This window comes from Filobasidium floriforme (assembly GCF_021052385.1).
Source record: "Filobasidium floriforme strain CBS 6241 chromosome Unknown HD553scaffold_29, whole genome shotgun sequence".
NCBI classification, from domain to species: Eukaryota; Fungi; Basidiomycota; class Tremellomycetes; order Filobasidiales; family Filobasidiaceae; genus Filobasidium; species Filobasidium floriforme.
The window spans coordinates 398,783-414,177 of NW_025763650.1; the positions used below are offsets into that span (position 1 = coordinate 398,783).

Sequence of the window (15,395 nt, forward strand, 5' to 3'; positions counted from 1 at the left end):
TCTCCCAGTCGACGATATAATTATGGTCATCAAGCGAATTATGTTACAGATGCCAGGCGCAATGCCGTACTGTACGACAATCGTGATGTGTTCCCAAATGACTTTATATAAAGCACGATCCCCAAGCGTATCCTACATCCTATCAGTTCATAAAGTCATACATAAGACGACGAGGGTGATATACCCATACCGTGCGGGTAGAATAAATATGCAGCTGAAACGGCGCGGAAGCGGACACGGACCCGGATAAAACAAGAAGGGCAAGTATCGTTTTGAGGCGGGGAGAGGAGGTATGTAGAGCGAGAGATATTTCGAGGATCGCAGGATCGGCGCTGTGGGACGTTCCATCTTATAGAACCGATGTATCAAACAGGGTATACGATATCGACCTCGATGATTGGATGAAATCTCGTCTTATCAAATCAAGACCCTGTTGTATGAGATGAGTGAGTTCTATGACAAACACCTAACGCCTAACGAGATAGAAATCGCTTCTTCGTAGTGCGTGCGAAGCATGGGAATCTTGTGATTGTTTAGCGAAGTGTTCCTCGGGCCAGACCCACGTTTGGCAGGAGGCAAGAAAAAATCAGCGACAAGATGTTTTCGGGATAGTCGAATCGTATGCTGATTCAACCTGGCGCAGAGTTATTTGGACGCTGGTTCCTGAAAGATAGCGACGATATATTTGCGTGGTGGGTAAATCGCATGCTGGTGTTTGGACATGTGGGATTATTCGGAGCCTACTGTAGGTTCATGGTCCAAAGCGCAGCGCTCACACAGCAGATTACTACTGTACTACGCCACTGTAAGTTCAGAACACAGGCGCATACTTACTGCCCGTCCCAGGTCGATTGAACGGATTGAGGCGTGGGCACGACTGATATATTCGTCTGCGGTGCCAGAACTGTGCTTCGCTGGACACATCTCGACATCAACTGAACTGGACTCGATCGAGCGCTCGTACGGGTGCAATTGTCTGGCCAACGTCGATCTTCGTATGAGGATCTGATGTTGATACGACATCCTCCCCCTGGTCGCCACTTCAATTTTCGAATGACTTTGATGTAATACACACGGCGTGCCTATACAAGCAAGATACATCTGCTATACTGTACTGGTAGACGATGGACTCAGATCGACCACATGAAGGTTTCAACGAGCCAGCCGGGCGGCAAAGTAATTGCGCATATACCCAGCGGATTTCTTCGGGTAACGTCTGCAGTCGTCTTGATAGTCGATCCAGGTGACGCCGAACCGGGCTGTGTAACCTTCTTGCCCTGCAGACATAGATACATGATGCAAGTCGAGTTGTCAGTACCAGACACGGCGCAGAACATGATCGAGCGCGAGAAGGGAACCGAGGGAACAAGAACAGGGGCACTCTATGCTCACATTCAAAGTTGTCGGTAAACGCCCACATGAGGTAAGACTTGACAGGCACGCCTTGTTCGATTTTGAGTGCGATCTGATCGGCGTAGGTGCTCAGGTAGTTGACACGGAAATCGTCTTGCAAGGCTTCGTCCCGAGAGAGCCTGTTTTCGTTGGGACAGACGACCCCGTTCTCGGAGCTGCGAGAGTGATAGAGAGTCAGCTTTCGGAGCGTTCGAACATCCAATGTCGACCGTCAAGTCTGCTTAGACTGACATGTATATGTCCAAGCCGTAACTGTGGGACGTCCCGCAAATCAGCAACCGCCGAGCTCGGATAACGGCATCGGGACCGCCCAACTCACCTCTTGTGAGCCCAGTCCAACAGCTTGCCGAACCCCCAAGGAACGGGTCTGACCCACGAAAGTCCTGCGGCAGGTCCGATCGGTTTCCCGTCCTTGTCCTCGAAACCGATCTCGATCCCGGGCAGGAAGGCGCTGAGCGGTCCCGTTGTCGGAGCGGCAGATGAATCGGCCGCTCGGACCATGTTGGTGGTGTAGTGGTTGATGCTGCGTCGACCGTATGTGGTCGTATTAGTGACTGGAAATAGAGGCCTGACGTCGCGTAGCACTCACGCTAGGAAATCGCTAGACCCCTTGACCAACGCCTTCTGATTGTCCGTAAAAGCAGGCAAGCGAGAGCCGTGTACTTCTTTGAACAAGGCCGGATAGTCGCCAGTGACTAGCGGTTCGGCGAACCTGTATAGCGTACAGTCGAGGTGAGCCCAAGTCGCTCACACGAAGATAGGGGTAAAAACTTGCCACCCATTGTACACTGCCAAGAACTTTTCGGTGGCGGCTTTGTCTAGAGTCACAAGAGCACAGGGATCAGTCTCGCATTTACGACGCCAAATACTCTATCTAACCTTCAGCCGAGTCGGTCAGAGGTTCTATCATCATCCGATCATCATCACGTATCCATCAGCCTGCCTATCTCACGCGTGCAGACCATTCGAACCGAACTGACCTCCCCAAAGCATATTCACAACCAGCCCGATCTTGCCCCCCTGACTCGATGCGAAATCATCGTGATACACCTTGACGGCAGAAGCGTGAGCTAGCAAGAGGTTGTGGCCGACAATCAGAGGCTCGGTTTGAGAGTCCCCTTGCGGGGAGATGTTTCGGTCAGAAGAACGCCCAGGGGCGTGTTTGCCGATAGCGTGGCCGAGTAGAGAGTAGACGTTGGGCTCTGCGTCGAGAAACAGAAGAAGTAGGTACGCAGGGGCGTAAAGTGCAACATCAGACGCGAGATTGAGCAGTAATAGGGGTAGATGAAGCGGGACTTGCCGTTGATCGTGAACCAATACTGGACGAGGTCTCCGAGCTCTCGATAACAGACCCTAGCGTAGTTCTCAAAGTCTGGGACGATCTCAGAGGACAAGAAGCCGAGGTACTTGTCTTGCAAGACTTGAGGGAGATCCCAGTGGAACAAGGTCTACGTGAAAACCAGGATTAGCTACGATAAACCCTTTTCTTCGAGCCGGATCTCCAGTGTGACTTACGACGAAAGGGGTCTGTTGATGATGCATTGGTCAATGAATTAGCCTTGGTAATCCAGACAGACCTCTTGTGACGGGACTGGCAAGTGCCACTTACGATCCCAGCTTCGAGCAAGCCTTTGAGCACTTTACGGTACCACTCCACCCCGGCCTTGTTCACCTTTGACCCAGCGACACCATCGGGTAGGATCCGGGTCCAACTCAAGGACAACCTGTATGAGTTGACGCCGTAGGATTTCATCAAGGCGATGTCTTCCTGCCATTTCGTGTAGGTCTCGGTCGCTGTCGAGGTGTTCCCGCCGTCTTCGCTGTGAGCGGGGTCGGAGGAGAATGTATCCCAGATGCTGGGGCTCTTGCCATCCGCAGAGATCTGCGCAAGGATGATGAACATGAACAGTTTAATAAGATACGGCAACCCATATTTTGGAAATATACAGGAACTCACTGAACCCTCAACTTGCGCTGAAGCGGTCGCGTATCCCCAATGGAAATCGGCAGGAAACTTGGCAGACGTCGACATTTCTGATTGCGTGGGTGTGTTTGTGACGGGTTAGGGTTACGAAGACTCTGACGTTCAGATATGTGCTATCGATCTTGTGCTGCTCCAGCATAAGCTTCTTATCCCTAGCCAAGTTGCCCAGAGTATGTCGCTTCAGATTTGGACTCTGCGAGCTTGACTTCGCATCGATTTCAAAGGCGGTCATCTTTCCGCATTGCAAGGGCCGCGACACCTATGCATTCAGCCCTCCAGGTCAAGTTATCGTCCGTGAAATGGTCCGTGAGTCCGGCTAGAATAGGGGTCGCTTCCTAGGATAGGGGTAGTGACCTGAACAAGGATCATGGTGGATGATTACATGCTCTTCGGGGATCACTCGCCCTTCACCGGCGCCGGCGATAACTGGTCACAAAACACCGGTATCACCGGTCGACGTCGCCACTTCCTCGGTAATCTCATCATCACCCTCCTCGTCCCGCTGTAGTTGCCCCTATTCATTGTTACCCCTATTCACTCAAACCGGTCTATGCTTGGAGCGCCGCAGGGATCCTGCCCAACATCGGTGCGGGGAAGTTCGACACATTGATCCGCAATGCCGCTGCCTGGTCTCGGTAGATCACACAGGTCGACAGGAGTCAATTCGTGTATAAAGGTCCAACGGAAACCGAGAGTCATCTTACCGTCTGAGTGGGGGTCCGTGGGGGTATCCAATATCAGAGCGGCTTCTGAATCACGAAACCGCATACTCTCAACTTGAACACCGACTCGCCTGCCAACCATGTCTCCCAAACCTAGCATGAAGTTTGGAAGCAAGAATGCGATCAGGGACGAACTCACCCGTAACCTGATCTTTGTGGCGTTTTTCGCCTGTATGGGGTCGGTAAGTCGAAGGAAATTGCCTTGTCGACTCTATTGTTCGTAAGCTGACTGCAGTCCTGATGATCATCGCAGTTCACTTTCGGGTACGACAACGCCTGGTGGGGAGGTGTACTCGGCCACCCCTATTTCGTCGAGATCTTCGGGACGGACACTATCAAGGCCGGGCAGACCGTCAGGGAACTCACTTCGACGCAGATCTCGGTGGGTACCGCCATGGGATCCGCTTGCATCGGAATAGGATGCATGGCAGCCGGTTACGTCGCCGATACGATCGGGAGGAAGCGTTCGTTCTACGTCACGGCCATCGGTTCGGGGGTAGGCACCGTCATCGAGGTGACTTCCGGGATCGGAGGTGGAAGGTTTTGGCAGCTCGTCGCGGGGAAATTGGTCATCTGTCTGGCCATCGGGATCGCCTCGGTTTCCGTACCGCTGTACCTCGCTGAATGTGCGCCTGGGCCGATCAGGGGTGCCATGGTCAACTCGTACGTCTGGGTTCAGTGTAAGTCTCTGTTTAAATCTCTTGCCGTGGTTACCGATGTCCACAGTCGAGGTTGACATCTGCTCGGTGTGCTCGTAGCTATCGGAGGGTTCGTCGCATACGGCGTCATCTATGGGATCCTCAGCAAACAATCCCAGATCGTCTGGATCTTGCCGATTTGCCTTCAAATGCTCGCCCCCTTCGTAACCTGCGTTATGGCACCGCGACTGCCCGAATCCCCGAGGTGGCTCGTGGAGAAAGGTCGTACGGATGAGGCCAGGTCGGCCCTCCTGTTTTTGCGAGGTGGCAAGGAAGGTTACGACGTCGAGGCGGATGTGCGGGGCTTGGAGGAGAGCTTCAGGATCGCTCAGACGAAACGACAGTTGGGATGGCTCGAGTGTTTCAAGGGAAGGAATTTGGCGAGGACGAACGTTTGCGTTGGTGTGCAGAGGTAAGCTCGGTCATCGATTTGAACGGTTTCGGCTGGTCTCGTCACTCATCGCCGCCACCGCTTTCTGTAGTTTGCAACAGGGTCAAGGTCTCGCATTCATTGCGAACTATATGGTCATCTTCTTCATTCAACTCGGCATCGAAAACCCTTACATGATCTTGCTCATCAGTGAGCGCTTCCCCGCGTTTTGCTCACTCATAATGATAGCTGACCCTCATCTCTTCTCCCACCCATCGCGTAGTCTACGGCGCCATCATGATTCCGTTCACCGCCACCGGTTTCTTTACGCAAGACTACTTTGGACGTCGAACTTTGTTGATGACCGGAGGGTCTGTCATGGGCGCCAGCATGCTCGCCCTCGCAGGTGTGGTGGCTTCCACCTCGGACGGTACTGTCACTGGCGCCAAGGCCAACGTTTGCGTCTTCTTCAGTGAGTCGAAACGATTTCGATCGCTTCGCCTGTGTCAAGCTGACGTTGAGAATCCGCCTCGCTCCAGTCGTACTCTGGCTCGTAGCGTTCACTCAATCGTGGACTGGTATCCCCTGGACTGTCTCGGCCGAGGTACCTGCAGATGATTTGCGAGACAAGACCTTGGCATTGGGTGCTGCGTCGGGTTACTGGATCGGTGAGTCTCGATTGCGGAGGGCCGACCTTGGCGTGCTTCGTTTCTAAACCTGGAGTTCAATTCCTGCGGTTGTTCCGTACATACAGGGATGGTCGTCTCGCTCGTCTCGCCGTACCTTCAACAAGAACCCGTCAACATGGGTGGCAAGATCGGATTCATCTGGGGAGGCGTGTCCGCGATCACCCTCGCTTGGGTGTTTTGGTTCGTTCCCGAACTCAAGGTACGTCATGAGTGTAACAACCATCCCTGAAAAGGAACAATCCCATGCTCATTCGATTTCGAAAAATTTCATCCTAACATAGGGCCGAACGCTTGAGCAGATCGACTACATGTACGATCGAGGTGTTCCTGCACGCAAGATGTCGACGTACGTCATGGAGACCCTACCGGAGGAAAGCGAGCAGGCCGACCCTGCTTACCCGGTAGATGACAAGATGGCGGAAAAGGGTGAATTTGCGCATGACGACGAATTCCACGCCCGGGCTTAGGAGAGGTGTCGGTTCGCCCAGCTCGAGCAATGACAGGAAGCCTGACAGCAGGTGTGTCAGAGGTCGACCGGAAGTGGGATTGTGTGTGAAGAGGAGCTGGCCGTGCTATTATTGTATTGTCATGTAGTATATGCTCGCGATGAAGCATCAAATCGATCCATGCAAGACTAAAAGCAATCAAGGATTCTTGTCGGGCAGAATTCTCGCCAGCTATATCCAAGGAGAACCACCATCTATGTCTATGTAGTGCGTCGTCTTTCGTCGTGTAAAGATGATGCGAACAGCATCTGGACCTATGTCATTCCTGCGCGCTGGCGGCTCATCAACTTCTAAAGTCCTCGAGAGCCGTCCTGATCACGTCCCCACGGTCACCAAGCGCCTTGCCCTGCTGCTGATAACTTTCGACCACCTTGACGGCCTCGTCGTCCTCCTTCCAACCACCCTTGAGGTATTTGACAACCGCACGAGGACCTCCAGCGTGGATCGCTGCGAATCGAGCGTTGTTGGCGGGTGTGCCGTGGCCGCCGAGCGAGAGGACGACTGATGGTGGGATGGCTGCCGGGTCAAAGAGAGACAGGTTGAGTCGATCAGCCAGACGAAATTGATCGGATGACTTGGAGTGGTCATGAAGCTTACTGAGACGCCCGATCTTGAAACAAAAGGTCGAGACGGATACAGCGTGTACGATTGCCCCGTCCGGTCTGTTGGAAGTGAGCTTCTTGATAGTCGGCGAGAGGTCCCCGGAGACGCTCGGCTGGGTCGATGATGCGGTCTGAGCGAGGCTCTTCTTCTTCTTGTCCGTGCGAGGATGAGTGATGAACAGTCCTACGCAGTACATCTGCGAGGATCACAAATTCGTTGATCAGCCGGAGTCCTGTATAGTATCTCAATATCAGGCGACTTGCCCACTTCTCGCCCCAGCCACCGAATGAGATTTCGATATCGTACTTGGCAAGCGGGGGCAGCTCGTGCATGAATCGATGGGTCGTACCTAGTGGTGCGTAGACGCAAATCCAGGTGTTTCAGCGTGCTAGTGATGGTCCGGACAATACATGTGCTTACCGGCTATGGGCAACATCCCACCGCAGGCCAAGAACGGCCCGAAAAGATCGATGGCCGCCTGGAAAGAAGAAGGACGCCGTTGATCAGTTGACGATCAGTAGTGAAGCGACTGATCTTGATATCTGACTCACGTTTGACCGAGCGACGTCCATGTCAGCGGCATAGGTACTGTTCGATTTGTGGAGGTTGTAGTCGACATCACTAGGCCAGACCCGGAAGCCAGGTACGAGGATACGTTGGTTGGCGGGGTCTTCGCCGAGACTCGCTTTGATCAGAGCTCGAGGGTTCTTGCGGCGAAGCCATAATTTGACGACGGGGGTAAGAACTGTGAGAGAAGGACGATGAGTCCACAAGATTGACGTGGTCAGTTCGGTAGAGTAGACTCGCCTTTTGCATGCCAGACAAAAGGCAGAGAGCTATATCCTCGAGGCAATCAGATCGATTCGAAGGTCGGAGCTTTGAAAAGGGGCTTCGTACTTGGCATTGTAGACTGCGACCAGCGCAAGGAGCAACTTGATGAGCCAATGCATCGGGAAGGGGAAGGCTGGGATGTTTATTTGTACGAAGATCGAAGCTGCATTCGTGAGCTGTCGAACTCGAAACGATCAATCTTTGGGACTTGTAGAAAATCATTGGGCAACTGATCTATGGTGCGCCGGTTGCGCCACTGTTATTTGTTTGTGGTATTTAGGAGGTATTTACCCCGCGATGGTGTATTTAAACCGATTATTTCCCTTCGGGCTTTAATCAGGCTCTGTCGGAAGCAAATTTTAGACCGAGCTTAGCCCTAGTTAACCCTAGTTAGCCCTGCTTTGCCCTGCTTTGCCCTGCTTAGCTTGACATTGGCCGAGGTCAACCTACCTGAGCCTTCATTGTTTTACGATGTACTTGGATATACAAAGCACACTCTACGTAGCCTTATCTCATACTCACAATTGCCCTAGCATCTTCACCTTTGCCAGCTTCTCCTTGCCCCCCCTTCTTCTAAGTATAAATCGAAATGCCGAACCACAACAACACCAACGTCGACCTGAGTGCGATCATCCGCGACAAATTCAAGGGGGATGCAGCCAAGTTGGCCCAATTCATGGAGCACATGGCCAATTATCAGCCCAGCAATCACCCAGCTGTACCATTGCACTCCCACCAGGGGTTCTTCGCTCCTCAACAAACCCACAGAATGAGGCTGAACGAGCCTCAAACTCCTTCTATGGCTTCATTGTCGGCCGCGGGCAGCCACATTTACCAAAGTACCCCATCCTTGGCTAGTCAAGCTTTGTCGATGGCAGGATACCCTCACACTGCCGTTGTCCCGCCTCAATCCGTTGGCAACTATGCCCCGGCACCCGTCGCACAACATTAGGGTTAGTAGGGAATCGAACGTAAAAAAGTCTTTTTGCCCGATCGCAAAAAAGAAAAGCGTCGATATGTCGTTTTTGTTACGCAGACGGCCGAAAATTGGTCGACGTCCTTTTTTATGTCGCTAAAAACGCGTTTTTACCGTGTCCGCCGACGGTCGACACCTCCCTTCGCCGTTTTGACCCGCGCGCGTTGAGTCGCGTCACGTGATTTTGGTCCTGAGAAAGGCGTTTTTCCTGTGTCCGCCGACGGTCGACATCCTCATCTTTCAGTCTGTCTAAGTCATGGGGAGTCGCTTTGCTTGAGTTGAAACTCTGGCAAGGCGATTTCACTGTGTCCGCCGACGGTCGACACCACCCTTCGTCGTTTCGAGCCACGCGTGTCGGGCTGCGTCATGTGATCTTGGTTCTGAGAAAGGCCTTTCTCCTGTGTCCGCCGACGGTCGACATCGTTTCTTCGCTCCCTGCCTAGGTCATGGCGAGTCGCCTTGTTCGAATTTAAGGTAAGGTGATTTTACTGCGTCCGCCGACGGTCGACATCAACTTTTCCCGATCTTTCTGGGCCTTGACGAGATGTATCGCATTTCTTCAATTTCTGGCAAGGCGTTTTTACTCTGTCCGCTGACGGTGGATATCGCTCATTCTCTTGTTGCTTGGGTCACGGCGAGTCGCCACACATGACCCAAATCCTTGTCAAGGCGTTTTACCTCTGTCCGCTGACGGTTGACATCGCCCTTTTTCCAATTCGTCTTGCGTATTGCAAGGCGCATCGAGTAAGCTCCATCACCGGGAAAGCGCTTTCCTCGTGTCCGCCGACGGTCGACACTGCATTCTGTCGTGCTGCCTTGCATTACGCGAGTTGCTGGTCTGAGCTTGATTACCGGGAAGACGTTTTCTTTGTGTCCGCCGACGGTCGACACCGTTTTCCTCATTCCGATACGCGCATGGCGACCCTAATAGTATGCCCTCATGCCCCGCTATAGCAGCGCACGTATTTTGTTAGGGACAGTTGTCTCGCGAGACACAGCGAGACAAGCTTTGCGCAGGGGGTCTGCGCAAGGGCACGCGCGACACACAAAGTAAACAGAGACAGCGAGACAACGAGACCGCGAGACAAACCAAGTAAACAGAGACACGAAGCGAGACAGACAAAGTAAACAGAGACACGAAGCGAGACAGACAAAGTAAACAGAGACAACCCATTCGTCATCTAGTTCTGCTCCTCACGTGATGCTTGTACTTTGCACGTGATTCATTAAACACGTCTTGACCAGTCGCGTCAAGCGTCCGGCCACCTATGACGTGGACAGCAGACTCGTGTTGCCTGGTCAGGTCGAGAAGAGCATATCCTTTCTTTGCTTTGTTACGATCTATATAGTATAGCCTCTGCACACATCGCACCCAACACGGACATCAAGATGTAGTCGGTAAGTCCACATACAAATCAGTCTACCTTTACCTTACACTTAGACACTTTCTCGTGATCACTCACTCCACCGAATCATGTCTACTGCCCCCCATATCACCACCACCTACGGTCAGCTTCAGTGCTCGCTTTGCCGGGCCATTGCTTTCAAGGACAAGGCCGATGCTGTTAAACATCTTTGTGTGCAGCATCAGACTAGTCCGGTCACGTACAAGAGTATGTTGCCAGCCTGAATGATCACCTCGTTTGTCACTGACCCGGCATTGATCATCCTTGAAGAGCTTACGTTCGACCGGGAGGTTCCAGGAGATGCGACCAGTCCTTACTACTGTGGATGTGGCTTCAATGGCACCATCTTGACCAAAGCCTTCCGTAACCACTTGCGGTTTTGTGACGTCGTCCGTGCCAAAGTCAAGGCTCAGAATGGCTCGTCGGGTTTGATTGCCAGTGAGTTGAGACATAGGATTGAGTGGCCGTCTTGTTGTGACCCGATTCTGACGCGTTGTCTCTTCATTTCCCAGGTCCTCTCAGTGCAGATAGCTTGCGAGCGTGTAAGTGATCATGGAATTGAAGTCGGTGAGCACATCACTGATTGTCTACTATGCAGTCCCGGCTTCAACAGAGACGCCGGATGCTCGAGCGAGACAGGTTGAGCCTACCATCGCGGCCCGGCAGAAACGCGCTCGGGAAGATATCCAGAGGGTCAGTTTCTCGTCTCCTCTCTCCACTCTATCTCCCACACCCAAGCGGCAGAGACTTTCATCTCCACAATCATCCGGAACGCGGGACCAGGATGACGGTTCTGAACGAGACCAGGATGGTGGCTCCGAGCGAGACGATAGTGCACCAAACGATCAGAGGGCATCTGGTCAGGACGATACGGATGAAGACGCTGGTGATTACGAGGTGGAAGAGACCAGAGATGAGGGACATGCTGCCGGGCAAGGTGACGACCATGCATCTGACGAGGATGATGATGATGATGATGACAATGACGACGATGACGATGACTTGTCAATGACCCAGACAGTAAGTTCTGGGTGTACAACTCGCACATTCACAGTGGTTGATGTTTGTGTGTTCAGGGTTATAGGGGGATCCGACCCCGGGGTATGAAACGCACTTTCGGGAACTAACGACGCCAGCGCTATGCCGTCTAGCATAGCAGTAGTCCCCCATTTGAACGTTGTAACGCAAGTTCAACTTCCGAAAAAAGTTACGTTTTGGGCGCGTGAGAGCACAAAGTAAACAAAAAACGGCACTTTCGACGAAAAAAAAAAGTTAAAGTTCCAACAAAACGAAAGTCGTTTCTTTTGAGCTGAAACACCCAAATCAAAAGGAAAAATTTTTTCGACTTTTTCGACTTAGAGAATTTCGACTTGGGTGACCGGATTTCGAACTATTCGGCAAATGTCGCGACGTCAGGAAGTGACGGGAATTGACTGGGCTTCTGATACATCATCAAGGGCATCTAATGGTATAATGTCGCGTCCTACTCCCTTTTTACTAGCAGTTCGCTTCCCATCTCGCGCGCGAACCCCCCTCAACTTCCTACCTCCATCGCCAACCCGCGAACTCCCCAGTTCGCTCGCCCCTCGCGAACCGAACTCTCGCGAACTGACTGCTTCGTCCGAACTCCCCGAACTCCCTACCAAGCCCTCATCCACCCTCCGGCGCATGGCTCGATCCATTCTCTGCCATCTCACCTAACAACACCCCCTCCGACGCTGGGTTTGCGCTGCCGCTTCATACCCTCCGCCGCTCGCCCAGCTCATTTACCACGAACCCCCCCGCCGCATCGTCTCCTGCACTCATACCACCCCCACCGCCGTTGGGTCTTCCCTCCCAATTCATCCACCAACGTTCATGGTACGTACGCTCCTTCCGCCATCGGCTGCACCTTCCTCACTAGAGACCACGGACCTCGTACCCGGCGCATCTGCCCATTCCACTCCCCACCCCTCCGCCGATGCCTATATGGCCTACCAATTTCGACGTATACCCATCAATTTTCCCATCGCCACCACGACGTCACTATCAACCGAACACACCCACTGCTTTACCTGGCTCGTACCCTCCATGTTATACCCACATCGACCCACCCCCGCAGGGTTGTCTGACGGTTTGCACTTCACTTTGTTAGCTCACGACTTACCATGGTCCTAACCTGGTCTCCTCCCAATCCTACTGCATTGCCCCTCGCGTAAAGCACACATTGATCCTGACAAATGAAGGGGCTTATGACCGAGACGAGGCCATCAGGCCATCTAAACTTGAGAAATCGGTAAGCTGACAGCTTTACTCCAAGCACGGCTGGCCACATTCATGTCGAGCTGGCTAAAGGGTTCTCGGCCGAGTACCAATGATGTCAAGCTATCACGTCTTCATCAACGGCCGTATGACGAACAGATAAGGCCGATCTGGCCGAAGTCTTCTCGGGCAAGCACCAATGATGTCAAGCTATCACGTCTCCATCAACGGCCGCATGACGAAGAAAAGGTCAAATAGAAGCTGGTGCACGGGGTTAATCTTCATCAGACAACCAAGTGCAGCACGAAGCACTCTCATGGCCTGCCTGATGATTGCCTCCTGGCAGACAACCAAGTGCAGCACGAAGCACTCCCATGGCCCGCTGATTGCCTCCTGGCAGACCAACAAGATGTGCATGGTCTCGGCAGCGCGCCCCTTACAAAATCAATCGAAAGGGTCATTCCTCTACCTCATCAGAGTCAGTCCCCTGTTACATGACGGTTTGGCACCAAGACGACTCCAAAGACTGGTCCAGCAAACACGACAATGCTGTATCCCATCGCCATCCCCCCTCTCCCCATCTCTCGCTAGCAATGCCTGGTAAAACCAGTTCTCTGGCCAGTCTCCAGGGTCAGGCCCGTCAACACCCGCCTCACGACCCGCCACCAAATCAAGAAGGCGAAGTTCAAGGCACACCAATATGAAGCTTAAGGCAGAGAAATCCGATCCTCACGGCAGACAAACGTGAAAGGCAGACAAACGTGAAACTCTCGGCATCGAGGAGAAACCATTAAGAAACTGGAGACTGAATTAGGGCAATTCAAGTGGGAGCGGGTGCAGGCCATCCGAGTTATGGCAAGCGACAAGCAACTCGTTGTTAAGGCACATTTCCCTAATACATCAGGTCGATCGGCATCAACCAACTAAAGTCTTAAACGCACCATTCCAGGCACACATTGCAGGGAAGAGGAAAGGAAACACGAGCCAGTCGAGGGCATGATTCTTCTTCCTTGTAGCGTTTGCAGTCTCTCACCTCTTTCCCAGGTCATCCCCTGCTTTTCAACCTCTAGTCGAGCGGGGTATTTATCCCGCCACACAGGACATTCACCGTCCAGGATGGAAAGTGTTTCCAGAAGAGGACACAGCAACAACAGTCGACCTGAAGCCCGTGCTCGATATCAGCATTTGGAACTTGCAGGACCTAACGCTTTCAGCTAGGAAGTTCAACACCCATACTCCGTTCTTACTGTCACTCCCGTAACCCGCCCCGACCTGCAGACAAGGAAACACTTCTGCCGCACTGTTGTATTCGGCCTCACCACCCAGTCATTCTTCTCCGTCTCCACAACATCTCCTAGAGGTTCGCCTTCGTTTCACAACTAGTTGGCATGCACTCAGGCAACCAGCCATCTCGCACCAAACGCCCGTTACTCGAAAGCTATATCATGAACATAAGGCCGACCGCAACGCTAACGCACATACACCACAACTAACTATCGTCGTATCAACCCCACCGCCGCTACACATCGTTCCTCCTCCGTCGAGGATGCGTCGCTCGACTCTCCTGCTCTATCTTGACCCTCAGCAGAACACTGTATAAATTTTTTATCGCGTCGACAGCGGACGCACGTTGAAACCCTACTTCGTCAACCCTTCTCAAAAACCTAATTGCTTGGTGCTAGGCGGACGAATTTGAGCTCAGTTCACCACCCTCCGACTCAGCCACCCGGCCATACTCACCAAGTGACCAACGATCTTCTCCGGACGGGCAGGTTCCGGATCAGCGCTGACCCCGGGAATGAAACACCCAGGCTCCTCCAGCGCACCCTTCACAGAACATTTGTAAATGTTCTTGGCGCGACAACCGGCGCAAACGCCCGCTCTTCCCTTGATGTACTTAGACACGCAGGCGAAGCAATCGTTGTCCTCCTCGCATTGTTTACACCGTTCCATGTTCAACCCAGCATAGTCGTTGGTCAGGATGTTGTACGCGGCGTTATAGTGGGAGAGCTATCACACAATTTTATCAGCTCCGACGCATCGATCGACCCGTTCGACAACCACCCACCGAATTCGCCCTTTCCTCCACCGTCTTCCCCTTGAGCTCAGGGCATCCAGGCGGCATGGGTAGATTCAACCATGCTTGCTCAGTCAACGACGCTCGATCGTATTTGTCGCCGTAGTCACTATGTACATTTCAACCCATCAGCACGCTCCAACCCCAGCGCCGGTCACCACTCACAAGAAGAAAAACGAGTTTTGCCCTCCGACCGGATGTACGAGTCGTCCCGAATACTTTTCGATATACATCCCCGACTTTGGATGATACTCTACATCCCCCAAACCAAACGCTATCACAGAGTGAAGACCCTCAGCCTTCGACAACGCCGTGACCACCTGACCGCGAACCTACTTACCCGAGTTGAAACCGTTCGGGTAATCATCACTCATCCCCCTCTCAGGGCCACACCCGAGGTTGGGTACCAACCAGCCCTGGTCCAACGGCGCAGGGGAATCTGCAAGTCACACATCAACATTCAGCTCTTGACACGACCATTTTACCGGACTATAACCACTCACAGTCTTCTCTCAACATCCTTCTCGAAGCTGGCCCGGTCTCTCCCTTCTCTTCGTCGCTGTCGTTGACGACCACCTCGCTGCTCTTCAGGTCCGAGTCGGTGGCCCTCTGGGATCGCCAACGCTCCTCGGGTTCCGAATGCCTCTCTACAGCTAACATCAATCAGTACCGTCCGCCGCACCCACAACTCCTGTCTAACTCACCCTCCGCCCGAGGGCTTGGTAAGCAAAGCTCATCGTCGATCTCGTATCCGCCCACGTCATCGTCGGCCATCAGGACGTCGACTTTTGGCGCCTCCACTTCCTGCGCTTAGGGGTTAGGGGTTAGGGGTTAGGGTTAGGGGTTAGGGGTTAGGGGTTAGGGGTTAGGGGTTAGGGG

General features: G+C 53.0%; 5 protein-coding genes across 5 annotated transcripts; 1 reads left to right on the plus strand and 4 right to left on the minus strand.

The window, feature by feature from the left end:
• Positions 1 to 1,046: 1,046 nt before the first annotated feature.
• On the minus strand, positions 1,047 to 3,726 carry HD553DRAFT_320290 (glycoside hydrolase superfamily). Its single transcript, XM_046181127.1, has 12 exons — positions 3,371 to 3,726; positions 3,023 to 3,295; positions 2,929 to 2,940; positions 2,714 to 2,861; positions 2,394 to 2,615; positions 2,293 to 2,316; positions 2,189 to 2,231; positions 2,003 to 2,125; positions 1,733 to 1,936; positions 1,645 to 1,665; positions 1,393 to 1,568; positions 1,047 to 1,277 (listed from the first exon to the last, which is right to left on the minus strand). Exons 1-12 carry the CDS (start codon positions 3,443 to 3,445, stop codon positions 1,153 to 1,155), a joined length of 1,446 nt encoding a protein of 481 aa, XP_046032752.1. The 5' UTR covers positions 3,446 to 3,726; the 3' UTR covers positions 1,047 to 1,152.
• Positions 3,727 to 6,500, plus strand: HD553DRAFT_353261 (general substrate transporter). The gene is made up of 8 exons (XM_046183759.1): positions 3,727 to 4,301; positions 4,373 to 4,799; positions 4,878 to 5,229; positions 5,300 to 5,397; positions 5,471 to 5,659; positions 5,727 to 5,855; positions 5,942 to 6,075; positions 6,158 to 6,500. The coding sequence occupies exons 1-8, from the start codon at positions 4,200 to 4,202 to the stop codon at positions 6,341 to 6,343; spliced, it is 1,617 nt and encodes a 538-aa protein (XP_046032753.1). The 5' UTR covers positions 3,727 to 4,199; the 3' UTR covers positions 6,344 to 6,500.
• Positions 6,501 to 6,665: 165 nt separating this feature from the next.
• Positions 6,666 to 7,889, minus strand: HD553DRAFT_346409 (uncharacterized protein; the record flags this gene model as incomplete). The annotated part of the gene is made up of 6 exons (XM_046183193.1): positions 6,666 to 6,898; positions 6,980 to 7,168; positions 7,269 to 7,334; positions 7,406 to 7,463; positions 7,537 to 7,730; positions 7,883 to 7,889. The coding sequence occupies 6 exons, from the start codon at positions 7,887 to 7,889 to the stop codon at positions 6,666 to 6,668; spliced, it is 747 nt and encodes a 248-aa protein (XP_046032754.1).
• A 3,699-nt stretch (positions 7,890 to 11,588) lies between these two features.
• Positions 11,589 to 13,437, minus strand: HD553DRAFT_327103 (uncharacterized protein; the record flags this gene model as incomplete). The annotated part of the gene is made up of 6 exons (XM_046181767.1): positions 11,589 to 11,660; positions 11,812 to 11,895; positions 12,067 to 12,162; positions 12,345 to 12,456; positions 12,657 to 12,874; positions 13,381 to 13,437. The coding sequence occupies 6 exons, from the start codon at positions 13,435 to 13,437 to the stop codon at positions 11,589 to 11,591; spliced, it is 639 nt and encodes a 212-aa protein (XP_046032755.1).
• Positions 13,438 to 13,932: 495 nt separating this feature from the next.
• HD553DRAFT_327104 (uncharacterized protein) lies at positions 13,933 to 15,320 on the minus strand (the record flags this gene model as incomplete). Its single annotated transcript, XM_046181768.1, has 7 exons — positions 13,933 to 14,031; positions 14,180 to 14,449; positions 14,508 to 14,625; positions 14,682 to 14,769; positions 14,857 to 14,955; positions 15,020 to 15,169; positions 15,221 to 15,320. Coding segments are annotated over 7 exons (924 nt in total), but the record flags the coding sequence as incomplete, so codon positions are not given.
• Positions 15,321 to 15,395: the final 75 nt, after the last annotated feature.